General features: G+C 52.5%; 3 protein-coding genes across 3 annotated transcripts; all 3 read right to left on the bottom strand.

Moving 5' to 3' along the window:
- Positions 1-259: 259 nt before the first annotated feature.
- J7T55_002653 (uncharacterized protein) lies at positions 260-1613 on the bottom strand (the record flags this gene model as incomplete). Its single annotated transcript, XM_053137748.1, has 3 exons — positions 260-889; positions 957-1076; positions 1164-1613. 3 exons carry the CDS (start codon positions 1611-1613, stop codon positions 260-262), a joined length of 1200 nt encoding a protein of 399 aa, XP_052998522.1.
- Positions 1614-4251: 2638 nt separating this feature from the next.
- Positions 4252-6102, bottom strand: J7T55_002652 (purine permease; the record flags this gene model as incomplete). The annotated part of the gene is made up of 2 exons (XM_053137746.1): positions 4252-5614; positions 5690-6102. The coding sequence occupies 2 exons, from the start codon at positions 6100-6102 to the stop codon at positions 4252-4254; spliced, it is 1776 nt and encodes a 591-aa protein (XP_052998521.1).
- Positions 6103-11126: 5024 nt separating this feature from the next.
- Positions 11127-12171, bottom strand: J7T55_002651 (uncharacterized protein; the record flags this gene model as incomplete). The annotated part of the gene is made up of 3 exons (XM_053137745.1): positions 11127-11543; positions 11774-11871; positions 11976-12171. The coding sequence occupies 3 exons, from the start codon at positions 12169-12171 to the stop codon at positions 11127-11129; spliced, it is 711 nt and encodes a 236-aa protein (XP_052998520.1).
- Positions 12172-12347: the final 176 nt, after the last annotated feature.

Genomic DNA, 12347 nt, shown 5'->3' with positions numbered 1-12347 from the left:
TCTTGCTCGCCAAATTTTGTCTCACTTCTGGTCAACCGACCTATACCGCAGGCCCAATGCCCACAGCTCAAAACGCCTTTTCCCCCCTTCTCTCTCTCTCGATGTCGTATTGGTCGCTTCCATCACCCACTGCTGCGCTACAGAGTCAGAGTCTGCACTGCGACCAAAAAAATAGTCCGCCGAGCTCTGCCCGTCACGACGGGCCTTGTTACCGGCCACTGAGCGTGAGATGTCTGCGATTCCAGATGCTTGAGGTGGATCACTCTTCTCCTTCCTCGTACTCATCCTCGTACTCCTCCTCGTCTCCCTCCTCGTCTCCCTCCTCGTCTCCCTCCTCGTCTCCCTCCTCGTCTCCCTCCTCGTCATCAGCTTCGTATTCGATGAGGTACAGTGGACTATCTCCCTCTCGTTGGTCAAGCTTCTGTCTCTTGTGACCCTTGAAGGCGGTTGTGGCGCTGGAGCTCTGATCGGAACGCTCGTCGTCTTGGGACAAGGCCTCCTCGGCGTGGATGCTATAGGGACGCTTGGAAGACGTGAGCGACAAGGTCTTCGAGAGAGAACCAGATTTGTTCTTCTTGTGAGTCATGTCCGGCTGAATGGTTCCACCCGTCGAAGGATGGCTGGTGGAGGTAGGGGCTGTCTTGCGGGCTTGTTGATTCCAATGCTCGAGCTTCCTGGCCTGAGTTTCCCGCACACGCTCGTCTTGGTTCTTCCGAGTGCTCGATTTGGATTCATCCATCTTCCGACCTATAGCGATCACCTTGGCTTGTGCGTCGTTGGTTTTCCGATTGCCCTTCATCCGCTGAAATGCCGCGTGCGGGCTTGCAGCTAGCAAGCGACCATGTTTCTCGAAGTTGTCGATAAGGTTAATGACGGCGTTCTTCCAGACCTGTATTTGATTGTTTTGACATGATTAGCGACGTTCAAATACCAGTGGTCCCACAAAGGTAGCTCACCATCAAGACTGAAATGACTCCAAGGAGTCGGTCATCCGAGGACTCAAACTTTTCGGGTGATTGATTCTTGTCCCCCAAAACACCGGGACCTCTGCCACTCTGTGCGTCGCGCACCGCACGCTGTACATAGTCAGCCTGATTTTGAATTGGAATGTACGTTGTATAATTCAATAATTGAACTCAAGCTTGCAGTGTCGGGAAACCTACAGCAACTCTCCAGGCCACGAGCACCATCTCGAACTTCTTCATTCGCTTTATACGATTGACGGCAGTAGAAGTTCTTCCTTTCGGGGTCTTCGTGTCCATCGCGTCGTCGCATGTGGTCATGGCCTGAACGAGTGGCTCGATCCACTCTTTGATGATCGGGTTGTCAGATGGCAAGTCTTCCGCAGAAAGACCAGTGTTCTTCAGTCTCTCGTAAGCTCCAATGTATCTCTCGAATCCGTTTTCGTCTTCGATCAGGTCGAAACTGCTGTTGTCACCATCGTTGAAGATTCCTGGCTCCTCCCTGGCTAGCTGTTCGCGAACTGTCTCCACATCCTGGTCTTCCTGGGAGTTAGTGTCATCTTGCAGGTCAGGATTGTCCTGTCCTGTGGTAGGCGGGGAATCATCATGCTTGCCCTGAGTAGGGCTCTTGGAGGGAGTTCGGTCTGCCATGACTGCGGCTGAGAAGCTGCGAGGCTGAGAATTTCTGCGGCTGCAAAATGGTGGAGGTGATTGGTGAGGGTGGAATTAAAATCGGACGGGATCAAGGTGGTGCTTTAAATATCAGAAATCAGAGGTTCAGTTCAATTTCGGTGGGTCTCTCTCCGACACAATCCTTCACCTGAAGTTGAGCAGCGAGGCTCCGATCACATAGATTCATCTGAAGTATTGGGGAACAGGGGATTCACTACACAGGGAAAAGGTCGACCTAGCCATCTTTGCTTGTCTATTGTCTTTGATCACCTGCCTGTCTTCACTCCGTGAATGTAGCCTTCTAATTGTGCTTCACCTCCCGGCCCCCACACATTGTGTTTGACTTTCAACTGCAATGTTATTCTTCGCGGTTTGGCACGTGTATTAAGCAGTTGTCAGTGGCTTCACAAATGGACTTCCAACAAGACATCGGCTGTGATCCAAACAGTACTACTCAGGCAGATCAAAAGGCTCAGTAAAATGAAGAGTCTCAACGTTTCACTATCAACTGCTAACATGCAATGTACACTTGCTCATTAGAAAGACAGGTTTGAGCTGCACCAGATGGACGCTGTCCCTTCATACTGCGAGCACCCATCTTGTTGTAGGTCGCAGGCGGCGATTCACTGAAACAAAGACAGGATGATTTTTTCAAGCTCCCAGTTCCAGTCTGGTAGTATTGTCACCCCAGCTGTCGCGAACGCGACTTCTTCGCGCCGTCAGATCCCCGGGGGGGGGGGGGGGAGGACGGGGAGGGGGGTGAATAGACGGTCTGTAATGCACTACTACCGTTTCTAAGGGATGTCTTCGCAGTTCTGCAATCAAACGGGATGAGGTAGTGGCTATATTCTTCAATCTTTGGGACTCAGTTGCTGTCAAAGTCCGAGAGAGAGAGAAAGGACCCCGGTATGAATATCTGAATCCAAAGGTGACGCGTTAGCTTGATGAATGATACACAGTTCAAGCCTCTATTCAATGCCTCCGTATCTATTTGAGCGACGCAAAAGCTACAAACGTGACTCAGGCCCTTAAAAGTTGGGGAGTGGCTGCGCAAAGCTGAGCAGCTCCCTCGCGCAACCCTATAGTTCTACTCATCTCGCGCTCGATATGCGTCCGATATTTTCAGGTGAATTGAATGGCAGTTTATAGGGAAATACAAAATTCGAACCAGAAGAGACCTGGTGGTGAGACCTGTGTGTAAAGTAGACTGCTATAACACGTGACCGCAACAGTGAGGGAGAGGAAGTAAACAGGGTCAGTCTCTAGGAACCTTCTTCTTCCCTTCGACTGCTGTAGCCGAAAGATCGTGGGGAACCTCGCTGACCACCGGATACTTGCCTGTTCTTTGATCTCTGACCTTGAAATGCTTTCACTTACCCTTGGGGCCGAGTCGCACGGGCAACGCCAGTCACCTAGATTGTCACAAAGAATCCAGATTTCTTTAGATCATTACTCCCGGTCTTGCTCGTCTTAGTATCCGAATTTACCCCGACGTGATGCCGGGCCGTCTTTTGTAGCAACCCGCAGAGGCATTCTTGTTAGCTTGTTGACAAACGTCAGCGAAGCCATGGAAATCAAGTTGTCTTCGCTCGTAAGTTGGACGTCATCTGCCTTGTCTGATCTGGAGGGGAAATCCGGCGTATTGACCTCCAAAGACGGCCCTGTCTCAATGCTATTAGCAGACTTATCAGTGCTCAAGTGTTGGACCAGCGGTGGTGCATTCCCTAGGTGTAGTTGAAGAGAGCAAGATGATCCAGAAAGCCACAGGCAAGCTCTACGTTCTGGAATGCATCATCTCATAAGACTAATCACGCTCTTAGGAGGTACTCGGTCATTGAAGTGCCCTCGTGCCCTAGGATTAGCACTATCCTGTGTCTGTAATAGCATCACACGAGGCACAGCATTTTGCACCAGCTAAGTGACAAGGCAGCACTGGAATGCTCCGTTTGCTTACTTAGTGGATTGCCTCGAGTGCGCCTCAACCTAAGCACCGTTCCCCTTATCGAACGAGCGTCGACCTTCGTACTACACGTCATGGAAACAAAAGTCTAGCGAGCTAGATACATATGTAAGTGTTGCCGCGGTGCTATAACCCACAAAAGCTTTCAACCGCCCACAGCACTTGTTATTACCTCCGTCATTAGCAACTCATGATGGACATCATTGTTGGCATCGCATCCTACCAAACGACAGCAGGTTTGGCTCCTATAGGGTTTTGTGTGGTTGATTGTGTTTTAGAAGGGGCACTGATCAGCAGTGAGCATTTTACCTTTGAGATCGGATGGAAGGGCATTAATTGAGAAATGATTAAGCAAAATACTATTTGCCGGCTTCGTCAAGTGAAAGGGTGCCTATGTGGTCATCACAGCGATTGCCTCCAATTTCGGGTGAAAGTGTTCATTCAGAAAATCTGCTGATATTGAGCATGGCTGTAAATGGAGGGTAATCATGAACAGTCGAAAACCGCGAGCCATATAAATATCAACAATTTTCGCATTGAAGCGGGGACCTATATCTACCAGGAAACGCCACAAGAAACAAATGGTCCAAATCGGACCCATCGAGGATGATATTCCATACGATGCAATTATCACGCCGTCCCCCTCCCACCAAAAGCTCAAGCCTTTTTCAGGTCCCCAGGAGGCGCCCCTTCAACATCCGTATTGCTAGGCGCGCGAACACTAGACGCGCGCACACTAGAAGAGGCCCCGTCGTCGGCGGCTTTCGTATCCTCGACTTCGAGAGGCAAGACCAGATTGAGGAACATGGTGACGAAGGCGGTGACCGCAAACCCAGTCTCCATGACGAGGCTGATGGCGTCGAGGAAGCCGCGCAGGGCAGTGTTGGGGCCGGAATAGGAGAAGACGGAGGCGAAATACGTTGGAACTAGGGTGGCGCCGTAGCCGATGGCGAGCCCGGCGGTTAGGATGAAGCGGTTGCGGCGGTTGAAGGGCACTCCTTTTGCGATAATGGCGATGCCCGAGACGGCGACGCTCGTGAAGAGGAAGGTCGTCATGCCGCCGATGACCGAAGCAGGGATGGCAACCAGCGCAGCGGCAAACTTGGCGAAGATGCCCATGATCAACAGGAAGAAACAGCAGCAGTAGCCGGCCTTGCGGTTGGCGCAGCGCGTCAGAGCGATGACGCCGTTGTTCTGGGCGAAGGTGGTCATAGGCGTGATGGTGCATAGAGCGGCGAGGACACCATTGACACCATCGGCAAGCACGCCACCCTGGATGCGGCTCTCGTACAGCTTGCCTTCGACCTCAAGACGTGACACATCACACGTGGCCGTAATGTCGCCAATAGCCTCGCATGCGCAGATAATGAACACAGCCATGATGGGTAGCACCAGCGGCCCGTACACAGTGAGCTTGAATGTGTGCACCCAGATGAAGCTCGCGACTGGAGCGGCGTCGATTCCGGAACGGTCAAAGTACCCTGTCGCCGCAGCGATGATGCAGCCGACTAGCAAACCGATGACGACCGAGGTGGACTTCATGATCGGAGAGCCGAACCGCTCGCAGAGGACGATAGTTGCAAAGACGGAGAAGCCGAGACCAAGAAATTCTGGGCTGCCCCAAGGAAGAGCGTGCGGCGCAGAGTCAGACGGGCAGAGCTGGAATCCCGCGGGAGCGTCGCTTCCTGCCATGCATGTGCCGCTGCCGCCGGCCCAGCCCTGGAAGCCGCTCTCGATGAGGCTGATGCCGATCAACATGACGGTAGGGCCAGTCACGATGGGTGGGAAGATTCGCAGCATTATCTTGGGCGGGAGGAAGGAGATGAGGATCTCGAGCAGGGCACAGACGGCCGCAGTGCCGATGATTGCGCCGTACCCGTCCGGGCAGGGCAAGGGCGTGCCATCGTCAGCGGAGGGGCAGTAGCCATTGGCGTACATTTGCTTAAAGGCGCCCAATGCCACGGTGATGATGGAGAATGACACTCCCACCACAGAGATTACACCAGTGCCGATGTAGTACCTGCGTCTAGGTGTCAGCTTGTGCGGGGTGGCGGCCGACTAATCGGGGAGAAGGCAGTAGTTGGGTATCTCATACGGTGTCTTGAAGATGTGGAATCTCGTGATCTGGATCATTGACAAGAAGCCCGAGACGATCAAAGCAGTCGAAACGAGGTACTGGGTCATTTCTGGGGTCAGGTTGGCGCCGCTGGAACCAGCAAGGATGATTGGTGGAGTGATGAGGCCTGCAAGCATGGCCAGGGAATGCTGGAAGCCAAGCAGCAGGGCGAGCACGACGGGGATTTTGTCGTTGAGGCCGAAGAACGGGGCTGCCTGTGGTCTTTTCCTCATGAACGGGATATTCGGGGTGAAGAGAAAGCCGTAGTCATAGTCGCCGATCAGACCGTCCCTGGTGAAGAACATGTGCTTCAAGGCACGGCCGCGGTCGCCAAAGGTTCTTTTCTTTCCATGTTCTGGGACGACCTGAGAAGGTCCTTGATCCTCGTCCATGGTGTCGGTGGAGAAGGTCAGTCACCCAGCTTTTCCGAGAAATGCAGTGAGTGAGAGGTCACAGGTGATTAGTGATCCTGGTCAGCACCCAGACGTCGGGATCCTGTCGAATATGACGATGACAGGGTCAGGCAGAACGGGACAGGACAGGACAGAACAGGGCAGAACAGAACAGAGCAGAGCAGATGATGGCAGGGCAACGACGACAACACCTAAGAAGGAGAAGCCAGATGTCAGTGCTCTTATAAACATCACTGGCAGAAAAACGGGCTTAAGTACTTTTTGGTCGTCCGTGTCATTCAGCTGCGGGAGATAGTGCTTATCTGCATGGGCTAGGGGACCCTCCGACAGGACTGTGTGGGAGTGGAGGACGACGAGGTGTGGGCCGGTGCCATCCGAATTGCCTGTCGCCAGGTGCCGCGGCGGGATGTAGCCAGACTGCCAGACTACTGTAGTGTATGTAGGAGAATGGTGGACTGTGTGCAAGTTCTGGCCTGGTCTGGCTGGGCACAGGAGATCTGGTTGTGTGTATGGGTGTTTGTGTGGTTCTCCCCCACGTTTCCTAGCGTGGTAAGGGTAGGGCAGGGGAGGGAGGAGAAGGGACAGACAGGGTGGAGGAATTGCAGGAAGTTGCCGGACAGGTCAGTATCTTGGGAGATGAGGCCCTGGAACAATCAATGAAGACCCCTTCCAGCTGAGCTGCATGAGACGAAGAAAGAGGACTCGATGCCGTGCGAAAAAAGAGAGAGGGATAAAAAACACAGAGCTGCAGACTGCAATCGATAGTCGAGCCCTGTCCCGAAGTGGCAGCGGGTGGAGCACTCTTGGCAGGACCGATCGAGCTAACAGGGAAGCAGGATCCGGGATAAGATACTGTATCTCCTTGGGTAAGATAAGGACGAGAAAGAAGGAGTGTTCACTCAATTCTATCGAGTCACCCATTTCAATCTCACGTTCAAGACGTTTCTCCGTTCACCCACCAGCTTGGGGCCATTACCCACCCGTACCCGCACCTGCACCTGCACCCGTGAATGCAACGGTAACCCCAATTGCAACTGCACCTGCACCTGCAACTGTAAATTCTCATCTACATATGACCTGCTCACACACACGGGGAGATGCGCGACCGAGGGAACGGACACAAGAGCCAGCAGGCAAGAGGCAACAGGTAAAAGGCAACAGGCAAGAAGGAATAGAGGACAGAGGCATTGGCAACCCAAGATCGCAATCGCAGGTGGTGACTGCCTTGACTGCCTTGTCTTGTCTTGGTCTCCCTGCATCGCATCGCATACGGCAACGGCAACGGCAACGACCTACGTCCGTAGTCATTTTGCTCCCAAAATTGCCTCTTGCACTCTTACCGTTTTTGCCTCTTTTGCCTTTTTTTGTGCCTCTTGGCTCCTGCCTCCAGTTATGTACATGCACGCACAAGTAACAGTCCCGTAGTGGTGATGCGTGCTGCAGGTGCGTTCAGGCCGTCCCTGCCGTCCACGCACACGTACGAGTGGTATCGGCCCGTCAGAATGGTACGTACAGTACGTAACTGTACATGCCCGTCACCTAGTTCGTGGTGGTAGACGCCGCCTGCCGTCCCGATGCTGCTAACCAAAACGGGCCCAACAATGTCTCCTAGACCGTGCTCCTCTTCGTTGTCCTCGTCCTCGTCCTCGTCCTCGTCTATTCCTGTCTTTCTCATCACTCTCCTTGCCCATGACCAACCAAATGGATGGTTGGTGCCACCTGGGGACAAATTTCAATCTACAGTCAATCAATTCCTAGACTAACAACGGCGGCCACCAATTCAAGCCCACATCGCCGAAAAGGGCGTCCTGCATATCGCATTCATTTTGTTGGTGCACAAGTCCCGTCCTCATGCTCAAAGCAAAGGAGGGAAAAGAATTATCGAAGCAAATCAGCCAGCATGGAATCAATTTTCCACACCCCTGCCCTGCCCAACCTCACCAACAGCCAGCATGCAATCTGACACCCATCGATGCCTGTGTCTCACTCCCCCGGCCTCGCGTGTAACCTGACCCGGCTCCGCCTGAACCCATCACTCACTCGCCTAGCCAGTCAGCCGCTCAGTAGTCAGTCAATCAATCAATTGACCAGTGTCTCTCCCGCAACCACGATCAACCCCGTGGCTGTGTGGCTGCCCGTGTAGCTGTGGAACGAGCAGCACACTGGGGGTTGTTCATTTCGAGTCCCCCAATTGGTACCACGTCTACGGGAACCTTGCATCTAAGACCACCTGAACCATCCCAACGGTGTTCGTCGTCGCTTGTCGCTTGTGCGAGCCCTGACGGCCGAGGGTCCATGCAGGATCGTCACCGGCTCCCCAGATACGCGAAACTGCACCACGGCTCGTCCTACGGGCTGCCCAGCACATGTGCAGGGTTCCAAGCTTGATGGTAGTCACCTACCGCGAGTCGGTGTGCGACAGGTTCACGGCGTCGTACAGCCCCAGATGGGCGCTCCCAGCCACGTACCGGCATGTCACAGCTGCAATTTCATCTTCACCTGCTAGTGCGGCGATCATGTATCCTCGTACTCCATGCCTCTTGCTTCTTTCGTGGCTTCACCGTAACGTTCGAGTTGCTTTTGCCTGACGCGTACACGCCTCCGTTGCCTCTAGAGCCTGTCAAGGGGGTTCCAGGCCTCAACTATCTCTTCCCACGATCAAGCCACGCGTAGGCAAGTGACACGGCCCAGCAGGACACTTTGATCCCGTGCCATAGAACATTCAGAATGTCTTCCTTTATTAGGCAGCTTCTTCCCTCTCCTATAGGAAAGGAATGGGCCAGAACCTCCCGGACTTGCAGCCTTACGAGCAGACAACAACACACGGTCCACATTACGAGATATAATGTGCCTAGTCTCACTAACAACCCACAATCTCAGACACCTGGACGTCAAACTGGCGAGACAAGCGCCACCGCCGCCACAGCTAGGCGGTTGTCAAAAGTGAGCATCCAAGTCCCGGCCCGTATTCCCTCGGTCGGGCTCGGAAGACCAAGTTCGCACAGAAAGAGAGGGCTTTTGTTTGCTTGAGCCAGAAGTAAAAGCTTGGGACTTGGTGAGACAGTTGGTTATCAAATTAAATACTTAAATTGGACCCATTATCCTTTTTGAGGCAACAAGAGAACACGATAGAAGAAATCGAAGAAATGGATATCAGTGCGCTGAGACAGTTCCACTTTAAGTGCGCCGCGTGTCGCCTGTTAAAAGACGTCGCTTGGTTCTGTGGTTCTTTGTAGGTGTCATAGATATGTCAGAATCATCGAGAGGCTGTAGATCTCAAATATTATCTGACAATGATATTCCAAAATGATCCCCATGTGGATAATTGTAGATGTAATGACACTAGGGCATGATCCTGAGATGCCTTGGCGATTACCTAGGCCTGGGTAGGTTTTGACACAAACATCCGAGCACGACGACACGTGGGACCTGCACTAACGCCTTGACAGACGCATGCGACAACGTGAATCCGCCAATGAAAGAAACCATAGACACAAAGATAGACTCACTTGAGAACAATCAGGCGGCACGATAGGAAGGGCACGGACTGTGTTCTCCTGGCGCCCAGCTCTTCGGGCTCACACTAGCTAAGGTCCAAGTCGAGATGGGAGAGCGGTGAAGGCCGACTGCAGCTATCACGAAAAATTTCATGCACTTTTTTTTTGCCCATTTCTTCTTTCTTTATATGCGAGGTGGGCAGTACGATCCTGCATGCGTGCTAGCCAGGGGCTTGCGGCATTCCTTTTTGTGTCCTAACATCGCTTCTTTTGTTTCGTCCTGGGCACTCGGAGATGCGCTCTGGGTTTAGAGTCGGGAGGCATTGGTTCGTGGGTGACGGTGCCGACAAAAGAGAATCAAGGATAGTTGGGATGCAACATTGAAGTCCTTCTTTCCTGCAGTGTGTTGACCCAGAAGCTGGAATTACACCACGTTTCAGGGTGGCCCGTCGCACGTATGAAGTTGAGAGTATCTTCATGATTAAAAAAATTGTTTCATTTCTATTCAAAAAGGACTGCAGTCATCTGGGTGAGTGAGGTCTGGCTGCTATCCAATTGAGTTATGTAGAAGTCGACCTAGGTGCTGCTGAAGCGCCTCGGCCGGAATGCTGGTTTGAGCTTTGCTGCTGAAAATGGGGAAACTGATCACTCTCCTATACTGCAGAGACTCTATCTAAAGCGTCCTCAATACAGAAGTCATAAATTGAGCTCATTGGGACATTGACCTTGCATTGCGGCTAGAAGAAACAGTTGATGCATTTGGGCTATGACAGGACTGGCTGGCTGGCGTTTACTGAAATCGAGTTGCCTCTTGTCCTATACTTGCTTCATATATCATATATCATGTTGATCCGCCACTCTCCTTAGGGTCTGTCCAGTTCCCGTTGACATTACACCAGCCGACCGTAAAGCCCCTTGCCAAAAAGTCTTTCACAGGCATCTCAGGCAGACTACAGAGAAAATCAGACTCCAAATCAGAACACTAAGCGAGTACTCAATATTCTTCGGACATTTGTATCTTCCTTCTTCTACGTCTCCCCTAGTGACAGATCTAGGTTGAATCTCGGGTCATAGACTTAGCTTTGTCACGTAGGTTTTGTCTGTTGTTAGATTCTATGAGCTCAGATGGCACAAAAGCTCAAAATGACTTTGGCTTTTCCATACAAACCAATGGCCAGATATGGCTGAGCATGCCTTTTATATAGTATATGTGGCAAGTCCATGGACGTATCTGACCCCCTGATGAACGAATAAGGCGCCTGCGCAGTTATCTCGCTGACTGGCTGGCCGAACGCAGTCCTCTTTAGTTTTGGATATGATACAGGTTAGACGGAATCTCATCACATCCAATTATCGCGATAGAGCCACAAATAAAAATAGGTACACATCGATCCGTAGGTACGGCCAAGTACATCAAATGACAGACAAGAAAGAACGACACGAGTAGCACATCGTAGTAGGCAAGATATGCACCTATGTTCATCCGCACCACCCCTGCACTTCTTCTCACATGCCACGGGGTTCCGAGGCCGCTCTTAGGGTCTTGGCAAACGATGCAACGCTGTCGGGCCTAAGTATGGTGTAGTGGCCACCACCGGCCTCATGCATGCGCGGCTCCGTCCGGCAGAAGTCCTGCCAGAGGCTGAGATGCCGGCTTACCCACGCTTCGCGTGTCGGCGACGCCACCCGTAGCGGCTCTGCGTGGAAGACGTCAATCACACCCACGCGCCCGCCCGGTTCGTAGTCCACAGCCAGCTTCTGCAGCCCGTACGCGATGCCCGTCCACCGCACAGTTGTCGCTTCGTCCAAGGCCAGCTTGTGCAGCCGCTCGGTGTCCGCAAGCCGAAGCCTGCCCGAACACCCCCCTCTGGACAATTCGCCGTTAGCTGCCGCGAGCGCCACTGCATCGGAAGGTTCTTGCGACTGTTGATGACCAAGCAATGATCATGTTCATTGCTAACGACAAGCGACGATGCGTATAACAGTGTATACCGCTTAATATAGAGACAGCCATGTCTTTATCCAATAAGCTCATCGAAATAAGTGAGCCTGTGTCTGTCTGTATTATAGATGCTAAGCCGGCGATAATGCGAAGTATCCAATAAGTGCCTGCTCCGTGTTCTACCACATACAAATGTGCGCACTATACCAACCTCTAGCAGATATGGTGGTTTAACGATGAGTTTCGGCGCGCTGCACCAGATTCTCTGCGCCGTGCTGACCGAGCCAGCGGCCGCTGCAGGCCGCTGCGCTGTCATGCGAAACTGTGATCACGCTCTACTTCCCGGACCACCAGATCCCCAGTCTTTACAAAAAGAAAAGCAAGACAAGAATATCAGAACGATGTATAAGCACGGCCATCCCTGAGGCCGTGGCCCAGACAGAAGCTGAGTGGCTTCCGTCTCAAGAGTCTGCATTCAGAGCAGAAATGGGCCGTATTGAGTGGCCTATCTAGGGGGCAGGCCACGGTCGCTGCTGACAGCATCAGCTTCAGCTCCAGACATCGTGTGTAATCGCCCACTGTCAGATTGAGCTCGAACCTGAATGACATGGGAAGACTTCGTGGGCTGTGATAAAAAGGTCTCCAGTCCATGAATTATCACAGTCGTCTTCGGCAGCTCTCCAACAGCTTCTAACTCAAAGATACGGATTCTATCGCATCATCACTTTCGCCGAAACCTTCCGTTTTGCCTCTATATTTGCTACTTTGGTTTCTCCTCCTTCTCC

The sequence above is a fragment of the Diaporthe amygdali genome (assembly GCF_026229845.1).
Source record: "Diaporthe amygdali strain CAA958 chromosome Unknown NODE_3_length_2959817_cov_65_330692, whole genome shotgun sequence".
NCBI classification, from domain to species: domain Eukaryota; kingdom Fungi; phylum Ascomycota; class Sordariomycetes; order Diaporthales; family Diaporthaceae; genus Diaporthe; species Diaporthe amygdali.
Note: the sequence above shows the minus strand (reverse complement) of the source record. Positions and strands in the feature narration are given on the sequence as shown.